The sequence below is a fragment of the Diplotaxodon limnothrissa genome, linkage group LG10, assembly GCF_057381915.1.
Source record: "Diplotaxodon limnothrissa isolate DT_005_m linkage group LG10, D_limnothrissa_male_GT1.1, whole genome shotgun sequence".
Classification (NCBI taxonomy): Eukaryota; Metazoa; Chordata; class Actinopteri; order Cichliformes; family Cichlidae; genus Diplotaxodon; species Diplotaxodon limnothrissa.
In genome coordinates, this window is record NC_140605.1 from 25,313,778 (window position 1) to 25,337,700 (window position 23,923).

At 38.8% G+C, this 23,923-nt stretch overlaps 1 protein-coding gene across 1 annotated transcript in view; it reads right to left on the reverse strand.

Moving 5' to 3' along the window:
- Positions 1–2,609: 2,609 nt before the first annotated feature.
- fstl4 (follistatin-like 4) overlaps positions 2,610–23,923 on the reverse strand; it is a 215,420-nt gene continuing 194,106 nt past the window's right edge. Inside the window, exons 10-15 of the mRNA XM_085363999.1 lie at positions 23,241–23,267; positions 21,914–22,032; positions 14,817–14,966; positions 8,927–9,034; positions 3,505–3,614; positions 2,610–3,309 (exon numbers count right to left, since the gene is read on the reverse strand). Of these exons, the coding sequence (XP_085220125.1) occupies positions 2,610–3,309; positions 3,505–3,614; positions 8,927–9,034; positions 14,817–14,966; positions 21,914–22,032; positions 23,241–23,267 (1,214 nt within the window). The remainder of the gene's footprint in view (positions 3,310–3,504; positions 3,615–8,926; positions 9,035–14,816; positions 14,967–21,913; positions 22,033–23,240; positions 23,268–23,923) is intronic.

The window sequence follows — 23,923 nt, forward strand, 5'->3', positions numbered from 1 at the left end:
TGATTATTATTTCATTTAGGTTGCAGATACACCACAAGACTCCATTTGGATTTACAGTCGTTTTTTCACACTCAAGCTGGTCTTTGACATCTTGGTAAATGATGTTTAATTATGTCTTTAATATTCACGGCCTGCCATTAAAAGGTCAGGAACTGTTGGATCTCAAAGGCTGTGAGCATTTGTGCTGTGATGACAACATGTACAAGATTTAAATTCACAAAAAATTAACAAAAATATTCCTCTTGCCACGTGATTAAGCATTGATCCTACTGTTTTGTAAAGTACTGGTTTTTGTTTGTTTTTTTTAAACGTGATTTAATTACCAGCAACTCCACGCTGGGCTTCGTGCAAAGAATAATGCTTTTACCTACACAAATGTAAAATCTACGCTGTCACAAAGATCTTCAGAACACAGCTTCAAGTCCTGATTTTGTATTAGCAGCGTCTGAATTAATCAAATGTTAAGAACAGCATACTGTGAGAGAAATGCAGAGCAAATTAATTGAATAGTTGCCAAAAAAGGTCTCTAAAAAAGAAGAGGGTCATGTTAAACACCTGTTAAATATGTGAGACAAGCAGGCCAACTGTGGGAGAACGTTACAATTTCAGGTGTTTTTATAACTGATTATAAAAACTGGCACAAAGACCCTGAGGCAGCTGTTGACGTGAGACAAAACTGAACTTGTACCACTTGAAACTCACTGTATGAAAATATGCCTGAAATGTAATAGAACTGCTTGTCATGGTGACTCGATGAATGAACAACTGTTTCACACCAAGCTCATGTTTGATACTTATTTTAGTTACATTCAGTATCAAATGTAGAAGCATTGTGCGACTAGGTCAAATAAATGATTTTTATTTTTTTCTTCTGTGGCAAGTCAGACTGTCCTTACATAACTGGCAGATCTGAAAAACTTTTGATTTAATTTTTTTTTTAAACTTTATGTTCTGTATATTCCACATAACATCACATAAGTGCTTTTCCTAAAGTAGCTTACTAAAAGTCTCACAAAGACAAAAAGGCAAAAAAAAAAAAAAAGTATTTACCCCCAAACTGTAGCCAATTTTCATCTACTATGTAAAAACCATCAAAAGTGCTGTCCAAGCTCTGCATTCATATATAGACTGGCACTAATATGAAAAGCCAGGAATGATAAGAGACTTTATGGTTCCAGTAATTTTTGATGGCATTATTACATCTGCAGAGAAGCCGCAGCGCTATATTGCTGCTAATGGATCATCATTATGATGATTAGTGCAAGTGGAAAATGTAGTTACACAGAAGATGATGCAGTTCAACCACAGATAGGAAATATCTGCTATTTTGACAGATGGAGATTTGCTGGTGTTTATTCACTTGCTGCTCTCAGACAGACACTCTAGCCTTTTTAGTTCAAAAGTAGGAATACAGTGTTTAAGTAATAAACACACTTAGTACTTTTTGCAATTTGACAATTAATATTCCTGAAAAAAAGGAAAACTGTTTAATACAGTACATATTGCTGTCAAAATGTATCCCTACTTTTGAAACAGGTTGCAAGACTTTGAAATATAGAATTTATTTTTGTGTACATGCGTGACTTCTTTCCAGAAAGTTTTTTCTCTCACTAATTACCAAGTGAGAAGTGTCTAGTCTACCTGACTTGTTTGATCTTGATGCACGGCTCTCTTAGGAGATCTACAAATGCTCACAGCCTGTCAGATAGCAGCACTGATGCTACTTTGGCTTGGCCTCAGCATATGGGTCAGTGTAAACTGGAGTCATTACCCTGAGGGAATCTGCTAAGTGGTATAAGGGAATCAGGCTTCACAGCTCAGAGCTGTACTGCAGGTTCAGAATAAATGTGAAACAGCAGGGGACAGATTATAACATTGCAAGAGACCAAAAGATCTACTTTTCATTTCAGGCTAGGCTTCCACTGCAACATCCATTGTCGACGGCTAACGGACCAATTGAGCTCTTTGGACAGACAATGTAAATAAGGGTATTACACGTGTATAAAGCCAACCTCTGCCAGCATTAGGAGAATGAAAGCTTTCAGAGGGAGAATACAGTACAATACCATGACAAAGGCGAGTAAACAGATGGTGGTGGTAGCTTTTAAAAGGACTCAGGACACGCACTCAGGACACTAAAGGCAGACGGGACAGACAGTTTGTGGTGATTATATGCGGCACTGGTGAAAACGACAAACATTGTTGAGATAAACAAAAACTGGAACGCTTTTTAGTCTAAAAAAAGTGAGCATTGTGCATAGTTCATAGTTTGTTATAACCCCTCTTCAGGTATCTATTTGCTGTGATAACATGGAAGGAAGTGCAATAATGTACAATTCTGTATAGTTAAGTGCACATAGATCACTGTTGCACTGAACGGCATTGACACTTTCTCCCAATATAAATATCACAACAGATTTTCGGAATATTTTCTCTATTTTTACGTGTACTTTTGTTACAACAAACCCAGGCAGGTTTCTCTCTTGCTCAGTCCCAGGGTTGAGTCCACAACTTATGTTCACATAAATCTTAATAATAGGTAATTTGGCCTGATCTTTCCGTTTTCCCCCTAATTCTAAATCTTGTTCACTTTTGTTTTTCCTTGTCACTCATACCTCTCCAACCCAGACAACTGTGTTGCCTCTCTTGATGTCTGACACCTCACAGTGCGGCGTTCTCTGTTTGCCATTAAGAACAAAGAGGGACTCAGCTGATGGTGTCACCAGATATTGTCCAAACAACCCACTGGAGACAACCACTCTGTTAGGGCCTCCCCAGGGCCAGGCTTGGGGGGCCAGGGGCTGCTTGAGGCTCCGGAGAACCTCGATGTGGCCTGAGGACAGATCGGCAAAGAGCAGGTCCGTTCCTGAGCCCGAGGTGGCAACGGCCACATGCTGGTTGGACTCCGTGAAAGAAGGTTGAAAAACAAGATCAGAGACCGCCACAGGCTCGTCTATTTCCTGGTTCAGACTCAGCTCCCCTTGGAATGACACTGTCTGTACTATCAGCTTTGAGCTCTGTGGGTCAGGTGTCACAATGTAGCGCCCGTCTGGTGACACAAAAGCCTGGCCTGTGACATTGAGGTTTGGCCCAATCACGGCGTCTGTCACACTGTCGATCAGAAGCTGTTGTGGGGCGAGAAGGCTCTTGGTCTGGCACTGGATGAAGTAGAAGCCACTCAGGTGTGTGTAGGCCATGCTCACTGGGATGCAGCTGTTGTTCTTTAGGCTGATGGTCTTGACACGGTGAAGGGTCTCCAGATCAATCTTGTGAACCGCGGGCTCATTTTTGAGAAAGACAAAGGCAAACCTAAATTGGCAAAGTTCACAGAAGAGGTTAATAGCCTTTCTAGAATTTTTGTGCAGTGATTAATACACATCGAGGTTCTCATTATAATTCTCATTTGCTCTTTTCTCCTTTGCTTTAGTGGGACAGCTACGATGAGCGAGAGCAATAAGGTCACCTGTTTTAAGGTGAAAGGCTGCTAAATGGGTACGGATTTACCTCACGTGAGTGATGATGAGGTTAGTTGGAGGAATGAAGAAGTCGTTCACCCTCTGAAAAGTTGTACGTATGGCATGATGTACTTCACCCACACTGGCTTGAGGAATAACCTGTAGACAGTTCCAGAAAAATGTAAAATGAATACAGTATTTACTATCTAACACCAATGCAAATACATTATTTTTGTGGTTTAAACCCTTGAATGTTTTCAGCGTAATCCTTCAAAAGCCGAACTTCACACGGTCTTCAATCGGAATTTTCCTAATTAAGGACTATTTGAGATTTTTTTAAATTTTATTCACTCACTGATATTAAACATTTCTAAGATTTTGGAAATATACACTATTCACCTTTTAGCTATACAATTCACAGTTTAAAACAACACTTGCTAGAAAACTGTTTTCCATGCAACCACACAAATCTAATTAGAGTTTAGAATGGTGTGTTACATTTCACTGTCTTTGCTGCTGCTGTTGAGCATACAATTGGAAATAGGTTGGGTTGTAATTTCAGAGCAATATCCACATGGATTCCAGAAGCCATGGTTTCCCAAAAGAGCACTGCACTATAACAAGATATGCCTCACTAAACGTAATGGGAATTATGTAGGCTGACATGATCTTAAACCAGATTATTGTAACCAAGAGAAACAACATTCTAACGAGTTGTTTAGGATTCCGATGTGTGATTATTGTACCATAACAACTGTTAAAGTAACCGTATACTTGCTTCACACCTATTCTTGCTAATCTTCTCTGGCAATAAAATTCAGAATCCACTTTAAAATCCTGTTATTAACATATAAAGCTCAGCATGGACAGGTCCCTGCTTACATAGCAGAGCATCTTAGTCCTTATCACTGCAGCCAGCCTCTCTTACCCTGTAACCAGGGTCTCCTCACTGTAGCACACTCTAATTTTAAAACCAAAGGTAATCATCACAACCACAGTCTTCCTCAGCCTATCAGGTTAGCTCAGTCTCTGATTTGTTTTGCACGACTAACTTATACAATCACATTGTATAAGTTAGCTTTCCCTTAATCGTTTCCCCTTTATTTTGGGCCATAGTGGGCAACGATTTGTATGTATGGAAGTGTGCACCTTAGAATGAATGTCTGACTGTAGGGTTGTATGTATGTTTCTGGTTACGTGTCCGTATGTCTGAACACAGATGCTTACTTTAGTTTGCAGCTTTTAGCCAAACTGTGAAGCTTTGTCAGAATGCACTGCTTCTATCTTCTGTAAGAGGAATTACTGTAAGGCTCATATGTCAGGTCTTAAGAATCAGAGCTTGTTCAGGTGACAGCCTCATATATTGTGAAACAGATAAACATCTACATTATAAGACTTGAGCTGGTGAAGCACGGCCCTATCTCAGTTCTCCGTAAAGCATCTTGATTAGTGATGGTTGTCTAAGAAGCACACACCACAATAAAAGCCCCATCTCTCATGTCATACAGCTGGCACTGAATCAGCATGCTTCTAAGGTGCTCGGAGAGCGCCTCCACTTTTGATACAGTCCTGATAAACCACCTTATCCATGAGACATGCTTCATCATGTATGCTGCCATGATCAGGTCAAATCTGCTTGTTTTCCTTCTCAGTTTGCAAACTCCTCTTTAGACACCTAGGAAAATGTTGCTGGAGAGCATACAGAATATTTTTTAAACTAGAAAGAGCTAAGTGTTAAATCGAAATGTCTACGCCTTGAACTCCGAAGCTAAACCTCTACCTGATGCCGGTGGGGGGGGAAGACTGCATTTCTTCGTCAGAGCTATAAAATCTAAGGAAATAAAAATAGCAGTTTAAGTTTCTTTTGCTACACTACAGAAATACCCCTCAGAAGTGCTCTCTTTTCCCCCACTCTGCTGAATATCTCATCCATTTTTAACAAAACAGATCAGCCTGTTTCTCATTGCTTGCGAGACATGAAACAAGTCCTCATTAACAAAAAGTCATTACAACAGTTGCAGAATACAATGATGGGAGTTAATGAGGTTCAGTGTACTATTACTCATGTATTATTAGGCAACTCTGGTGGTTTGTGGGCTGCAGGTGTTTACAACTTAATGCCAGTGGCTTTCCTTTTGTTATTCTTCATCCCTCGATTTCATATTCATGTACTCAAGACCAAGACTAAGGCCCAGTTGAGTTTTTCTCGGCCACTGCCTTGCTGGCTTATCTGACACCTAAGGGGGATTTTTGAAGCTACTAACCAAGTAGCTTCTTGGTTAGCTTCTGACTCTCTACAACATTCACTCTGCAGATGCCATGTGTAGTTTTTTTCTTTTTCATTCTTTTTCCAGCTACGTGATGTCTAAATTAGATGGCATTCTTCAAATACTCCATTATTTTTCCGCTAATTAAATAAATTTTATGAGGCATTTTAATATTACCCCATGCAACTGCATTCATTGTGCTTTGCTAATACACTCTTTTAGAGTTACTAGTTGTTCCTGGAGAGCAATAAAGCACACCCCGGGTCCAATGAAACTAAGAAGATCATGATTAATGCTTCATGCAAGAACAGCTAAAGTTAATGATTTGCATTTTTTGACTCTGTGTTTTATATCATACATTTGAAAGACACAAACAATTGTTTATGTCAACTTCTTTTAATATGAAACAGTTGCTTGAGATTCTCTTACAAACATGATACAAATTTAGCGAAAATGAGCATTGAGAAAATTAAAAAACATATACATTTTAATAAAAGAACCATCAAATTAAAGAGCAAAATATGTTTAGACTTGCCTTCCAGAAAGATATGTCAGAATGTTCTGAACTGATGCCCCTATGGGCGCGACAGTAATGAATCACTGCTGCAATAATTAAAATCCTCTTTTATTACTTTAATTGACAGTACTTCTAAAGAGATGACAGGAAGCAAGTATGGAGAGGGCAAAGAAGCTCAAGCCTCCAGTCAGACTCAAAATAGCTTCATTATGGTTAGTGGCAAGGGTGGCGGATCTATTTCAGAGGTAGTGGGTGTATGTAAAGTTTTGGGGAAAGTCATGGTCTGGGTCAACAGCAAGCAACCTATATGTGAGAGACTTTAAAATAGCAGCTTGGTTAAGGTTGGAAAATTAAAAACAACATGTTTAATGGAGTGACAAATCAAGCTTCTTCATCTGGCAATCCAATGGATGAGTCTGGCAATTGCCAGGAGAACTGACTGCATTGTGCAAAGTGTAAAGTTTGGTGGATGGGGGATTAAAATACCTTTTATTAAGAGCATAAAAAAACTCATTTGATTTGGCCAGCCCAGGCTAAAAAGTTGCTATTTTGCTGTGTGTGAAAACACAAACAAAAAGCAACAAAACCAAAAATAACAAAACAAAATCTATTTGTGTTTTAAATATCTTCTTAGCACATTAACACAGAATGAACTGACAGTCTGGAAGGCTATGACTGTCTATGCCCGGCAGAGATTCCTCCATTTGTCTTCCCTAATGAATTGACAATCACGTTCTCTTCAGTGCTTCTGCAGAATTACTGAGCCATCCTCAAACTTGGCTTCTTAAAAATGCCGCACACACTGAGATGAATGCACACCTGCGTGCAGCCGCACATCTCGAGTGCTCAAATTAACATGCACGAGCAGAGACACGCACTCATACACATGTATGATCTGCCGAAGCGAAGCGGTGCCTCTGGTAGCGACAGGCTGCTGCTGAACAGGTCAATTACATTCAGTCCAAATGATAATGACATTATCAGACCATTTATTTGTGGTGTGATCCATGTGGCCTCCAATCCATTATGCAGTTTGTCTGCAATTGCATTTTTTTGATTGATTCCTACCCTGTTCACTAATTATTCATTACTTCTGAACCATGGCAGGAAGAGGGGGAAATGAACAAAATGAAAATAACAAAAATGCATTTTCTGCACAGCTGTTATGCAAAGCTGCTCTTTGTATTTGTTTCAAAATTAAAATAGGGAGAACCATGTTTTCTTCTGTGATGAAAAACATTGTTTGATAGAATTTTCTGCTGTTTTTAAGATTACAACTCTGATAGAAGTTCAAAACCACTGAGTGCTCCCCTTAAAACGGAATAACTACACAAAAACACATCTCCAGCTTATGCACCTACACTCTGTGAAGAAGTGCAAGCCTGAAGAAATTGGAAATCTATGCACACATATGGAGTCTGGCCATGTAGATTATAAATCAGTGGAAAACTGTTAAAACCCACGTACAGGCAGTTATCCTTTTCACTACTTTTTGATGCCAAAGCGTAGTGGCACCTTGTGATCCGAAAGAATCTAACATTAAAACTAAAAATAATGATGTAAAATGGACCCATTACAGTATCCTGGAGAAGTGTTATTCATAGAACCATTTCACAAAAAATTGAGAGCTTAAGAAATAACTGGAGTAGGGGAAAAAATCTATACTGAAAATAAGTGAAACACACGTAAATTTGACTGTATCATTATTGCACAATCCTTATAAACGTCTCCAAATCATAAAGACAGAAAACAGGGCCGCACTTAATTACAATGCGGTCCCTTCACCCAAAGAGACAAAGCAGAACAATAAACATGTTATTGTCATTTACAGAGATTACAGTGCGATCCCTTGGTAGCTTTACTCATGACACTATCTTCCACCGATGCACATGCAAAACAGGCAGACCTAAAAATACCAGCCCTTTAAAAACAGCATCATCCTCCATCGGTGCCAGTTCTGGTCTCTTCCCTCTTCCCTCCACCTTCTCGACCCTCTCTGCATCTTCCTCCCTATTCCCTTGTCACAACCCATCCCCTGAGGTGGATTAAATACAACCACACCTGTGATCATTTCTCAATTGTGAAGCCTCCAGCACCAGCAGCCCAAAGGGACGCTCGGCACAAGCCGACAACACCACAGCTGTGAATTGCTGTTTTGCTGGCTTGGTAAATGCTCTAAAACATACATAGATTAGTTTTTGTCACACAAATACTTATCACATAAACAAAGGACGCTGGCACACAAGTGTGCTCAATTAGTTATAAGCCAGGTTTTTCCTCGCTTGGTAAACTTTTTACAGCTAACGCAGATTATACTCTCCCAGGGAACGAATCAAGAGTTGAGAAATACACACCACCAAAAAGCAAGTGTAGACGGATGATAAAAAGCAGGTCTGTTTTGTAATTTTATAGCTGCTCTAAGCTTTGTTTTATGTTCGATGATTACAGTTCACTGATTAACAAGCGAGCCTGCGACACCGATGAGCTCCCTGTTCCTTATTAAAGAAAGATATCCAAAATAATAGCCTGTCTTTTTTTGCAGACAGGAGACAAAACAAAGCACAAAATGCTTAAGTGTCCCTTTAATAGTTAATATCCAGTTCCCTCTCATTCCCAGAGCTGTAATTTAAGTTGAACCATTTAGCTTGTCTATCAAAAGTAACTGCTGCAAAGTACTTCACACTTACCTGAAGTGTTGGGTGGGTTTTGTCCATGTCCCCCCAGGTTAGGACCCACACCTGGTCATGTGATTTGTCATAAAGCATCTTTACTGGAAAAGGGTCTGTTGCAACAGCCTGCAGGACATAAAGAGAGTGTGGGACAAAGAAATAATTGTGGGAAATTAGTCCTCTTTACTGGAAAGGAGAATAGCTCATGGTGGTAGAAAATGCAGAAGGGGCAAAACAAATATAACAAAAACAAACAAACTATTAATTATCAGATTAAAGACAATTTAGAGAACATCCTGATCCTTTCATTTCATTCCCAGCAAATGTTTTACAAGGCAGTCTGTGTGATAAAAGGTATCCTGCGCACTTTTTTGATCGCTGTTTTCACAACCAAAATGTTTTATCATATTATGGATGTAATGTGTTTCAAATGGCTTTACAATGTTTCACTGAGATTATAATAATAGAGTGCTGTTCCAGCAAAAAGGGGTGTGGATAATAGACATACTATGATGGCAAACACAGATGTGAACAAAGTAGGATTTAAAAAACCCTTAAAAATTGGCTTTGCAAATATACTAAAAAGAAGAAAAACTTGTTTAACACTTAAATCCTGCTAACTGCCAAACCTTTAAGAAGCTTTTAGCAACATGCTAAACGTTTTGCTTGAATACAATGGAGATAAAACAGGTCAGATTTTTTAGAAGCAGTATAATCTGATCAAAACTAACTGAATCCACGTAACAGCTATACAGTACACATGATGCGTGGATTTGTGACAGAGCAGTATACTTGCTGACCAGAAAATCCACTCTGTAACACATAGAGTCAACAGAAAACTCTTATCACGTCAGGCCACTGACGGAGTGCAAAGGAGATAGGATATACAGATGTAAACAAAACCTGTATAATGTCACTGCTGAAGAGATTTTGGTTAAGGTATCTGACACACATCAGGTGACGAAAGCAGAAAGGGGAAGCAGTAAAAGAAGAATTGAAACGAGAGAGAAGGGAGAGGATGGGAATATACTAAACCTCAGATCTGTTGCAATGTCAACAATGAGGAGTAACACAATCCATTACCCTGCTTCTGGCTGGGTGGACAGGGAGCTGCTGACACCCTCACCAGTGGAGCGAGACCACAAGCTTTTTGTTCAGTAATGGGAGGTCCAGCCCTCTGTTCTGCACTGGTCAGCCAAGTGTCAACTCAGCATGTGCCTATGTATAGTATGAGCAGATGTATGTGTGTGTTGGTTTCTACATAATAGAAGCAGAGGTAAAGATGGGGTAAGGCCTAAATGCAGCAACCTGGAAGGCAGTCATTTAAAAGCCCAACATACTTAAGTGTTATTTAACGGTGGTCTTAAGGTCTGACTTGTTTAAATGATTGTTTTTACAACAAGATATATATATAAAAAAACTTCTTTGTTTATGAAGTGATCACACTATTTTCTTAAGGATAAAGAACTTGGGGTATGCTTGTTTTGACTTAAAGAAAAGGGATTGATTTTGAGAGCCAAAACCATCCAACGCTGCTGTGCTCTGATTCCAACAAAAGATAAGACGAAAAGGTTACGATGGTAAATCTCAGATATACATTTAAGCGTCCTATTTTTGTTTTCTTAGCATTTTGTTTTTTATTTTGACATTCTTTTTCTCAATCAAAATGGGATTTTGATGTTTGATTTTTTAGGTGTTTTGAACTTTACTCCACAGGAAATGAAATATCAATAATACATGCTGATTTTGTAATTTGTCTGTGGTTTGGTCTGCCCCAATTTTGGTTAAGAGAACTTTGGTCTAAAGAAATAAAATAAAAATAGATGATTAAGTGAACATTACAAGTAGATATATCATAAGACCAACAAACACAGTAAGTATTTGTTTCAGGCAAGCACACTAAATATTATTATTCAAAATGTGTGTGGCAGCGGTTAAATTCCATGAATCACAATTAAAAATTCCATGAAATCAATTTAAAAAAAAAAATCAGGCATATTGTTCAGTAGTTATTGTTCAGAATATATGTGTCCAATTTTTGACCTATTAGTAGAGTTGCATGGTTAGAGATGTGGACTGCAATCTGAACTGATTCCAAAACACTTCATAGGGCTGCCTTTCAGTGGCTCCACTGGCAGATGACAAAAGAAAAAGATATAGTAAAGGTTGACACATTTTACAGTTTTTCTGCATGTCTTTCCAAGAAAACCCCAAACACAGTGATAACAATCTAAGCTGGCTAGATGTCAAAGAGCTGTAGCAGCAAAAAACTTGAAACAAAGTAAATTTTTAATTCTAGATAGAATCTGTGCTGTAGATGATCTCCTGTAGGTCACTTGACAGCATCCATCACTAAAACAGAAGTACAAAAGCATATGGATGCCATAGAGGACCACTTCTATCATTCAGGAAACTAGAATATTGTTCAGCTCCTTGAGCAAAGATGATCGATCGGGTTTAGAAAATCAAAAATCTTAAACGACAACTCTGTGCAACTGATTTACTGCAGCCTCAAAGTGAATTTAAACTTACTATTTAAGTAACTACACAGAGGTTTTTGCCATCTGGCGTTCTTTTTAATTAGCAGATGTGCTGTTTGTCTTTGGACCCAATGGGAGGCTTAGCTGGCACAGGTCTGACACATCATAGTCAAGGTTAGATCCCTTTGTTGGGAAAGATAACAAATGTGCCATTTTCTTGCTTGGAACAGCATGAAAACCACGCTAGCCTCTGTCGTTGTAGCTTCTCCACATGTTTACAACCTTCATCCTGGTGTCTTTTGGGAATTTTTGGATGGGAGGGTTCAGAAACATATGAAGGCTTTCTAAAAAGTGCACAACTTTTCACTATAATAAGCAAATGATAAAGCACCCAAAAATAAAATCAGCAGTTTGGGCATTTCCTTTATTTCTGCTTTGAAATATTTTTCTTTTTCTTTTTTTTCCTGTGGATGGTAATGCTCTGAGGCTATACCATTGAAAACTTCAGACAGATATCATCTTTAAAAAAAGCAAGACCCATAGTTGATTGAAATTTCACTGTGATTCCCATTAAAGTTTCTTTAAAAGTTACCACATTTGAAGGATCTAGTGCATCTCCACTGACTCAGAAGTGAAGCTGTTGAAATGGTTTATCATTTCATGGGGTAATAATTGAAATTTAGGTATCAGGCAAAGACTTTTTTGTTAAAAACAAATATTTTAAATGCCTGTAAGCAGGCACATTGTAATGCACCCAGATGTCTTTGTAATTTGTGCTGAATGTTTTCCTTTTGACGCATTACGAGTATGACCACAGCATATCACCCAGTCTGTGCTGATGGAGATTCTTTTATAAGGTACTGCTTCTACTCCATGGTGCAAATCACAAATGTGCACCTTGAAGTGGTCACAAGAGCATGTCTAAAGACCTTACAGACAGGACATGACAAGTTTGACCACAGCATGCTGTGATGAATCTGGCAAGCTGAAATGAGGAGGCAAGCAGCCGACAGCGTGCACAAAAGGAAATATTGAGGGGAAAAGAGTAGTGTGCGTTTATGTGTGTGTGAAGTCCCTGAACTAACAACGCCAGTCTGTGTTTGCACGGGGACTTTTAAAGGAAAGCATACACATTTGTTTTAATGATCTGGTCTCTTATTTTAGTTAGGCTGTGTGGGTGTAAACACACAATCCTGAATTACAAAAATTACTGCTGCAGCATTTACATGGCCTTCCTGAATTGTGTGCAAAACCTTTTGATCACACCTAATATTTAGAACACCTCTATTGTTTCTTACCTATAAGCTTTATAAATACCATGCCATTTAGACATATACATACCATCTCATGTAAATCTTGAGGAGACTCAGATCAAATCATTGGCAGCGGTTACTTGGTATCAAAGAAAACAGGTCATATTATCACCCATTTCATACAGTTATTCTTCCACTGAGAGCATGTTTATACTTCAGATATTTATTTTCTTCACTCCTTCTTTTAGATAAAGTCCTTTCCAATCTTTTGCCTACAGCTCAGCTGTCTGACTGTCGGCTACAGACAATATAAACAGATCCTAGAGACAGGTTTGAGGATTTTGTTGCAGAGCACAGAAGACTTCCTTCACTTATGCTTTTTGGGATGTTTCTGAAAGGTGAGACATTGTTAGGACACCTTTCTAAGATTAGAATGAATCGATCATTCTAAATTTCCTATTTGATTAACACACACACACACACACACACACACACACACACACACACACACACACACACACCCCGTTCATCCGTATCCCTCTGCCTGTGCTTTGCAGCCTGCCACCATCTCTCCTGTCTTAAAAGAAATGACAAATGTGTCTTGTGACAAAGGATGTCTTGAGATAACAAAGCAAAAAGAAAAAAAGAAAAGGAGGATGCATTAACCGCCTGCACCCAGAGGCCAAAGAGGATCTTCAAGAAAGAGAGGGGGAGTGGAAGAGGCAGGGTATTGGGAGCAAAGGACAAAAAAGCAGTTTTACAGTATTGGATGAAGTTAAAAAAAAAAAAAAAAAGACAAGGAAAGCAGGCAGCTGATCACAGCTTCAAGAACCACTTACTGTAGATGTGTGTCAGAATGCTCAAAACAGTAATATGCTTTTATATTTGATCTGGTTTAAAATAACATCTTAATACGAAATAAAAACATATCCAGACTCAATCAAGTGACTACTTCTTTCACCTCTTTCCTCTTGAGTTAGGCCTATTTCCTCTCATCCTGCACCTCAGTATAAATGATGCTGACCCTGGGAAGGACCCCTGAGGGATTTAATCTCTAAACAGCCGTTACAGGCAAGATAAATGGTAAGGCAGCTAGCACCCACCTGGGCACCATATTGTTCCTTGAAGTGCATTTGATTTATTTTACCTTGCATGTAGCTTCTTACATTGGTTGCAGTTCAGTAGTGTGTCAAGTCTGAACTCGGTTTGTCTCACAGTTTGATGTTTGACATATAGTGTAACTCTGCTTGAATGTATCCCTGCTAATTTTAAAGGTGTTAATTTTTTTCTTATTTTTCCTTGAAATATAGTATACTTCAAGACAGGCAGACAAAAGGTTTTGACACATTTTTAACAAGTGAATGTCAACTGTGTTGACTGAATAAATGCCCATCACATTATGATTTGCCAGCTCTATATGTACAGTAAGTAGATAATCCACGATAACTGTTACTGATGACTTGTGTGCAAATACTTGTACAGTGGTCCCACGTTTATCACGGGAGTTACGATCCAAAAATAACCCGCGATAGGTGAAATCCGTGAAGTACGCAACTTTATTTTTTTACAATTATCATAGATGTTTTAAGGCTGTAAAACCCCCCAATACAAACTTTATGCACTTTTCTCAGACAGGCATGAACATTTTCACACTTTTCTCTCTTTTTTAAACACTCTCAAAGTTCAAATCTTTGTAGAAAAATTTGACAAGCTGAACGCATTCTGTACTGTACAGGAGACACGGCACGAGATTGACTGACAATGGTCTACAGCCACGCAGAACACAATGTAAAAAACGAAAATAAAAGTGACATGTTGTTGTATAGCAGTGAAGTTAGACCTTCTCATGTAGGACTCTGTATTACAGGAAAAAAATATTAGACTTACATTTTGTTTTAATTCCATTTAAATAGTACATAAACAGTTTTTGGTGATTTTAATGATCGGATCAGTTATGCTGAGCTAACTAAGGGGATTGGACTGTAATCAAACATACCAGAGCCCAGGCTTAGAGAAACTGTGCAGGCCTTATTTTCCTTACATTACCAAGCTTACATCAGCACTAGTATCTGTAGCAGTTAGCAGCATGGAGCAAATTAAAATGACCCTTTAGCATGTTGGATATTTGTCTTTGGTGTGTTGTGACAGGCCTGTCTTATAACCTGCTCCACCCACCTGCACCACCTTCTGTGCTTGAATATCGACCACCAGCACTCGGCTCTGGAGGGGCTGGGTCACATAGATGTACTTATCTCTGATGTTGACTGCTGAGGACCACACACAGTGTTGAGGTGACACCCCCTCACCTTTAGGGCACATCTCCTCCTGGGAAGAGCCAACAGAGGAGAGGAGGAGAAGAGCAAGAGAGGAGGGAAAAGGTTGGGAGGATTTACTGGTGTGTTTAAGATCGGCACTGTGATGCTTTTTATTGTACTATTCATCCATGGTTACCGCTAGGTTAAAAAAAAAACTTTCTTTTTCCCCTTTAATGTCACCATGTCCCTTTTATGAAATAATAGAAAATGGTTAAAAAAGAATCTAATTTTCAGAAGCCAAACCTTCTGAAATACAGCTGACAATTCTAAATGAAAAGTCCAAAAACATAAGAAAGATCTGAAAATCTACACCTATAAGGAGCTGGCAACTGCATTTTTTTGCTTTTATTTACTCTGACAACTGACAATTAAGTCTTGACTATACCAATAACAACAATATTATTTAAATTAAAAAATACAAAGCACATTATTTAGCATATTAAGGTGCATATCTTTACTACTGCTTGCTTTATTTCAGTTATACTTTTAATGATTGTCTAAATGGCATCTGTAATAACTATTAGTCATTCTGGATGTTTCTCTTAGAAAACTAGTGTTTGCATCCTTAACATTTAGAGGGCAGACTTTGCAGTAATTTCACTCAAATATCGACTGACTCAACATATGTCCCCTGCAGGCCCTGTAGTCCACCGTCTTTGCTGACGAGACAACTATGCACACACTCCCTCACTTACATTATACTGATGTAATCATTAATGCACACACAGAGGTTGTGTTCCCAGAGTTGCCACCTCCTCTCCACCTCACCAAAGTGGAGAAACTGCTGTTTATAGCAGGAACTGGCTAACACATGGCCTATTGAGTTTGTATTGATCTCTAATACAATTACAGGCTACTGTAAAACCCAAATCCCTCAAAAGAACAAGAACTTTTACCATCTAAAGCGCCCTGCTCGAGGAAAAGGATGTTCTCTAGTGGATTAAAAACCCCAGGTATATAGTCTATATGCTCTGTAGTTGTGAGCTGTTGACTAATGGACATGAGTAATCCTATTACGTTTAGTCAGTTGAGGAGTCATCCAATGACATCAGAGAGGGAGGAGGAGGAAGGATGGCCTCGATCTAGGTGGCAATTTCATACTGGACTGAAATGAAGAACTATAGAATGGACTTAAAAAAATGGAATAAATTAATTAAATAATTACAATATATATTAAATATAACTTACTTTTTATAATTTGGCTTGACTATATACTTACTGACATTGTTTACTAAAAGATGAGCATCTATATTAAACAGCATGAAAAGCTAAATGGCATTTTGAATTTAGAATCGATGATTAGTGTTAATCCACTGCTTGTCATTTTAAATTATGCAATTCAAGGTTTTATCCAACATTTGAACTTTGTGTTCACACGTGGCAAGATGGCGCCGGTGTGTGTGGCTGCTCGTCTGTCACTGCCAAGTTTGTTCCTGTTTATGTTATTTTTAATTTGTGTCATCCATGAAACAAAGTCTCTGCTGAGGTATGATCGCCAGACACTATTGGACCTCAAACCTGTGGTCCAAAATATTGTGTCCTTTGGAGCTGGTGGGCAGCAACCCCTGCCCCCATTTGCATCGGAAACCCCGGGTTACCTGTACCGGGTTCCCACGCTACCTTCCCGGCGAAAGCGTCCTCGTCGCCGGGGTAAACGAAGCGGTCGCTTGGTAAAGCTAAAGGTTTACCTAAAGAATTATTCTGCTGTTTTCCGACCAGTGCATGGATTCTTGCCAAGGCTGTTTGCGTCTCGGCGTTTTCTGGATCCTGTTGATGCCTGTTTGGTGCCTGTGGTCGGCTTTGATGATCATGCTCCTCGGCCTCGCTGCCCATGCCCTCCCAGGCTAAACCTCCGCTGTCAACATTATCGGAATCTGAGATCGCTGCGGCGGGTTTCTGGACCCCCTGAACCCCGAGCGCCAACTCCAGCTCCCGCTAGGATTGGCCTGGTGAACGCCAGATCACTTTTAAACAAAACTTTTATTCTTCGGGACTTCTTCAGTTCCCGTGATCTGGATTTTCTGTGTGTGACTGAGACGTGGCTGAGTGTTGGTGAGTCCAGTGTTCTATCTGAACTTTTACCTGTGGATTGTTGCTATTTTAACTCGCCACGGACGTCAGGCAGAGGTGGAGGCACAGTGACTGTTTACAAAAAGGATTTTAAATGTAAGCAGTGTTTTCTACAGCCTTCGTTCTCCAGCTTTGAACTTACCTCATTTGAGGTGAGTCGTACAAACCCGATTTTCTGCGCTGTCATCTATCGCCCCCCGAAATACAATAAGAACTTCATAAACGACTTTTCTGATTTTTTAGCTGGGATTATGCCCAACTATGATAGTGTTCTTATTGTTGGAGATTTTAATATACATGTATGCTGTCCTGATAAGCCACTGGTAAAGGACTTTTTAAGCCTTATTGACTCTTTTAGCCTGGTACAGTCCGTACGTGGCCCTACACATGAGCACGGACACACACTGGACCTTGTTCTGTCATATGGTCTGCCTGTCACTGACTTGGAGATTTGTGACTGTGCACTCTCAGATCATATGCCTGTGTTATTCAACGTTGGTTTGACATATACCGCAGTTAAACCTGGCGCTGCTACTCGGTGCTGTCGGGTTATTAACCCCGCCACTGCTGCGCAGTTTTCTGCTGCTTTTAATCAGCTCGGCGGGCCTTCTGACTTTGTTTCCTCTGACACAGAAGACCTACATTCCTGGTTTAATTCTTGCGGTCAAAAAATCATGGACTCTGTGGCTCCTTTAAAAACCAGGCAGCTTAAGGCTAAACCTGAGCCTTGGTTTAATGAGAGCAGTCGTGCTGTTAAGAGGGAATGTCGTCGAGCAGAACGGAGGTGGAAAAAGGATAAACTGCATGTATCATTTCAAATTCTCAAAGACTGCTGGCATCGCTACCAGAACACTGTTAAAGAGGCAAAAAGGGAATATTTTGCAAATATTATTTCTTCCAACTGTCATAACCCACGTGTGTTATTTAGGACCATTGACACTGTTCTTAATACTCCTTTGAATGTCTGTTTGGAAGTTTCTCCTGAGATTTGCAATGATTTTCTGAACTTTTTTATTGAAAAGGTTGTCACCATCAGGGCTCTTATCACAGCTCCTGACTCTGACCCCTCTGTCTCTGTCCCTTGCGCTGCTGTTTTCACTCAGTTTGAGCTTGTGACGCTCTCCTCTTTAGAGGATGTGGTTCGCCATATTAAGCCCACAGGTTCCCCACGGGATCCTGTCCCTCCACAATTCTTTAAAGAAAATTTTCCTAGTATACAACAGTATGTCCTTGACATTATTAACAGCAGTCTGTCTTCTGGTGTGGTTCCTGCAAATTTCAAACATGCAGTAGTACAGCCACTGCTTAAGAAACCTGGCCTTGATCACACAGTTTTAGCGAACTATAGGCCTATTTCCAAGCTGCCTTTAGTCTCCAAGGTTTTAGAGAAAATTGTTTTTAGTCAACTGAAAGATTTTCTAGATGAAAATGGAATCTTTGAGGTTTTTCAGTCAGGTTTTAAAACCCTTCACAGCACAGAATCTGCATTACTAAGGGTTTTTAATGACATCCTTCTGGCATGTGATTCTGGTAACCATGTTGTTCTTGTCTTGCTTGACCTAACTGCTGCCTTTGACACAGTAGACCACAATATTTTAATTTCTCGATTACATGATGTAGTGGGTATTGGTGGCACTGCACTCAATTGGTTTAGGTCTTATTTGTCAGATAGAACTTTCTCTGTCAGCCTTCTCGGTTACGAATCGTCTTCTGCTCCTCTGTCATGTGGTGTCCCACAGGGCTCAATTTTAGGGCCACTGCTCTTTTCTCTGTATCTACTGCCTCTGGGTTCTATCCTTAGAAGGCATGGGATCTCATTTCACTGTTATGCCGATGACTGCCAAATTTATTTGACACTAAAACGCAAGGATGCCATCTCCATAAAACCTCTCTTGACATGTCTAGATGACATTAAAGCTTGGTTGGCTCGAAACTTTTTAAATTTTAATAAAAAGAAAACAGAAGTGTTGGTGTTTGGACCCAGTGGTCCCTGTGAGTCCTCCTCTGTTGTTTTAGGATCCCTGGAAGTCTATTTTAAATCTGTTGTTACTGACCTTGGTTTTAAGTTGGACAGTGATTTTAAATTGGACAACCAAATCAGAGCAGTGGTGAAGTCCAGTTTTTATCATTTAAGGCGACTGGCAAGACTAAAATCTTTTCTTTCGAGGCAGCACCTTGAAACAGTGATCCATGCTTTTATTTCTTCCCGCCTGGACTACTGTAACTCACTTTATGTGGGGGTCAGTCAGTCATTGCTCTCACGTCTGCAGCTGGTTCAAAATGCGGCTGCACGACTCCTAACAGGAACTCGAAAAAGAGAGCATATAACCCCTGTGCTGGCCTCTCTGCACTGGCTGCCTGTGTCTTTTAGAGTTAATTTTAAAATTCTTATGTTTGTTTTTAAATGCCTACACAGTCTTGCCCCGCCTTACCTCTCTGAGCTTCTTCATCCCCACATACCCTGTCGGTCTCTCAGGTCAGCTGACCAGCTGCTCCTGGAGGTACCGAGATCCAGGAGGAAGCTCAGAGGGGACAGGGCCTTCTCTATTGTGGCTCCAAAATTATGGAATAATTTGCCCATGCATGTTAGAGAGGCCCCTTCACTGTCCACTTTTAAATCACGTCTTAAAACCCACTTTTATTCCTTGGCTTTTAACCTCAGTGAGACTTAGTTTCTTTTTTAATGCAGTAGTTATTTAATTAATGATTTCACTCTTCTTTTATTTGTTTTTTATTTATATCTCATGTAATTTTATTTTACAGTTCCAATGTACAGCACTTTGTGTCAGCTGTGGTTGTTTTAAAGTGCTTTATAAATAAAGTTGATGATGATGATGATGATGAGATTTCTGGTGAGCTGTTTGGGAATAGGATGTAGACTGGCTGGCCACTTTGTTAGTTACACTTGTTCAACTACTCAATAATACAAATACTGAATCAGCCAATCACATGACAGTAAGTCAGTGTAGGTAGGTACCGGTATGTCGTTATTGCCAAGATGACATGCTGAAGTTTAAACTGAGCATTAGAATGGGAATGAAAGAGGATTTAACAGATTCTGAATGTGACATGATTGCTTGTGCCAGACAAGCAGGAGGATACTAAGGCTGGGTATCGTCACTGATTTCTAGAATCTAATCGATTCGGGGAAATTTTGCCTCAGACAGTCAGAAATATTGTAATTCTGATCACTTATCAGTACATATCCATATTTTTATATCTATAAAAAGAAAGCTGACACTTGTGAGACTTCATCAGATGTGTACGCATTACAGCAGATGTCTTTGTGTCAAAGTAACAGAGAATAAAACACAGAAAAACATGAAGGAGATTTGATAGCTGCCTTAAAAATATTCTGCAGTAGAACAAAAACGAAAGAAAAGCATTAATCAACATCTGAACATTACCTGATGCTGCTGAAGTGAAGCAGAGCAAAGTTACAGAGGTTTTATTAAAGACACAGCTAAGCATTTTGCAATTTTGCGTAATTTTAAAAAGTTAAAAAAAAAGAAAAACAGTGGCCGACAGCGCTGCACACAACGGTAGACTGGTGTGTAATAATAAGCAAGTGAATAATGCAGAAAACAGAGATTTTTAGATGGGAAACTATTCCTGAGAGAGAGAGACGGAGAGCTCTGCAGGAAGTGTGATTTTATTGTGGAATAAAACAGCAAAAGTAAGACGGAATTCATGACGATGCTTATGTGAAGTGAAATGTGAAGCATAGTTTGGATCTTCTTTTGCTGCTGGTTCAGTCAATATCGTTTGGAGAGAGATAAAACCTGCAGCTTCAGAATCCAGCGCAAAAAAAAGACGTAAACACAGTTGTTGAAATTTTGGGAGGTTTAACCTGACATTCTGGCGTTTCGGGCAAAATACATTTATATTTAAAAATTGATTCAGGATTTTAATGAATCAATATCACATTATCCAAGCGATAAATCGATAATCAAAACCCACCTCTAGAGGATACATCTGCAGCAACTGCACAATGCTGTTGTGTAAGTAAATAAGTAAATGCTTATTAGCTACATGTAAATCCAACACATTTTTAGAAAAATATAATATTAAATATCTTATTGAAGTATCACACATGAAAGTCTGTAATAAAAAAAAAGGCAAGGCTGTTAATCCAAACCTAACCCTGCCCTGAGTTTCTAGTGGAGTGCTATCGAGTACAGATGGGTTACTAAGACCTGCATACTGGCCTTTAAGCTAACAAATCCACAGAATTAATGTTCTTTCTCACCAAATTTGCAAAGGGTTAGACATGTGGAGACGGCGGGACCCTTTTACAGTGTGTGGGGTCCTCTCTCTTCAGTGGTCAAGTAAAAAAAAAAAAAAAAAGTCACTGCTGCATTATGTTTTTATTTTGACGGCAGTTACAGAGATGTTTAGTTTGTTTGTTCTGTTTGATGTTTTTTCTGGTTTCAGAACAATGAAAGGGTGTCCTGATTTACTCCCTATACTCAAAGATCTTGAAGTTAAAGGACAAAATGCCCGAGATTTTAAAAGATAATTGCATGTTTCCCTTATATAAACACCTGGTACCTCATAGTCATTCTTTGTATTATGGTGTAAGAAACTAATACCTTTTTACTGACTGCGAGATACTTTTATGTTCTACCATGGCATGATGAATGCATGCCACACCTACTATAAAAAAGTGATGGAGAATACACTGAGTGGCATTCTTCTACCTCACACGTAATTTGATTTTAAAACACATCTGCTCAGCAGTGACAAACACCACCATCCTGAAATCTATTTAGTAAAATATAGAGGAAGCCTGAAACTCACCTATAGGTCACTCATTAGCTAATGGGCACTTTTTGTGTATTTTCTTCTTATTTAATTTATTTCATTATTAAATTCACATGCACTTACATAGGTAGCGACAATCCTCTCTGTCCGCTTCAAATGTCTCCGTATTTCACATTCACTAGGCTGAAGAAGAGTGATGCCCTCATCAGAAAACACGTAGAACATGTTTCCCACACTTAGCCCTAAAAGTCAAAACAAGCGGACAGGAAAACATATTGTCAATTTTTATAAAAAAAAGGGAAGAAATACAAATTTAAAAAATCCAGCTCCCATCTTTTCTGTCATTTGTGATTGGCATTTAAATTTTCCTGCCAGAGGAGACACAGCAAGACGCCAGTTAGCATGTTAGCATGGATGGGCAGTATGTGACTGCCAGCTGTTTGACAGCGCTTACAAAGGCAATTTGTTCACAGTCTAATACAGCAAGAGACATAAATTAAAAACACAATTTTTCACATGTATTCTGCTAAGTCTAAACAGCAGCTAAAAACATAGCAAGGACTCAGCAATCCTATGTTCCCTAACCCTAACAAATTATTAGTCCTTCACATATCATTATTCACACATATATACAGTGCTTAACAAATTTATTAGACCACCTAATAAATTAGAAGAAATTAATCAAGCATAAAGAAATCACTAAAATATTAAAGTCGCATCTTAATCAAAAAATAATGTGCTTTACTATTCTGTCTGCTTTTTGTAAAAACAGCAATTATGAAAAATTATAGAGCCCCAAAATAATTATAGTTTAGCAATAAATCTGTCAATTTGATCACTTTTTTAACCATTACATAAACTTAAAGATAAAGAAAGAAACTGTGGCATAAACGTTTCAGTGGGTGGTGGTCTAATAAATGTGTTAAACACATTGCATTCATATATAAATGCAAGCTGTATGCAAAGACAAAAACTAGTGGTTGATATTGATTTGTTAGACTATTAGGATATTGCTTTTTGCACAAAAGTACTGTGAGGTATCACACCATTTTTATTGCCAAGCAATTTAAAAAATGAAGCATAAACATGCAACATGAGTCATTAAAGCGGAAAAAAATATCTGCTCACTTACAACCCCCACTGTTAACAAGATACAAATACTTCAGTTCAAGAGCTTACACTGTATTCTAAACCACTCTGACTCTTTAAGTCCTGTGGTGAACATACTTTGTAGCAATGTATACAAAAAACCCAGATTTGATTTAAGGGAGGAAAACTTAAAGAAAAGTTTTGCTGGAAACAAAACAACTCTGAATCTTCTGGACAGGAGGGCAAACATCTTGGTAAGTCATAGCTAGCCAGCTGCAGGCCCTGCAGAGCTACAAACATGCACATCACATTTTCCTATTCACAAGAATGCAAAAGTGTTTTGAGAAGTGTTATGTATTACCTTCTTCTCTCCACAGAATGTTTGCAACTGCACAATCAGCCATTGAGCAAAAGGAAATGGAGAAAAAAAGGAGAGAAAAATATTATTCCAACCCAGCAAAATGCCTTCAGAAACAGGAGATAAGTTCTGTCATGCCATGTCGATCCAAAATACTATGTTTGACAGATACAAAATGTTCCTCACTACTGTTGACAGGTCATGCTTCCTCTTAGATCAAGACATAACTCTTGTCTTCAGAGAAGACGTGGTATCAATTATTCTGTTTAATTTTCTCTGACCCAGGAGCTCTTTTTAGGTATTGCTAACATGTCAAATGATGCAACATAATGAAAGACTAAAATTTTACAGAGAGCTAAAGTATTTAATTTGATAGGTTAAACCTGCTTAAAACTGAGATTACTCCATAAAAAAATGTAGTACCTCATAAAACCTGCTTTTCCCTTTATTGAAACATTTTAGATGACCCCAAAGAGATTTTAGGCAAAGAAATATGATCAGCTTGCATATTTATGCATGAAATTGTCATAAATAACAAGAAAATGCACAGATTTCTGTCAAAGGACTTATGATATTGTCAGTCTCTCAAGACCCATTCAAAGCCATAAAACCCCCACTGAGTTCATATTACAAAGAGCTAATTTTGGACAAGTTAATTGTCCTAGATAAAGTATATTTGGACCCTA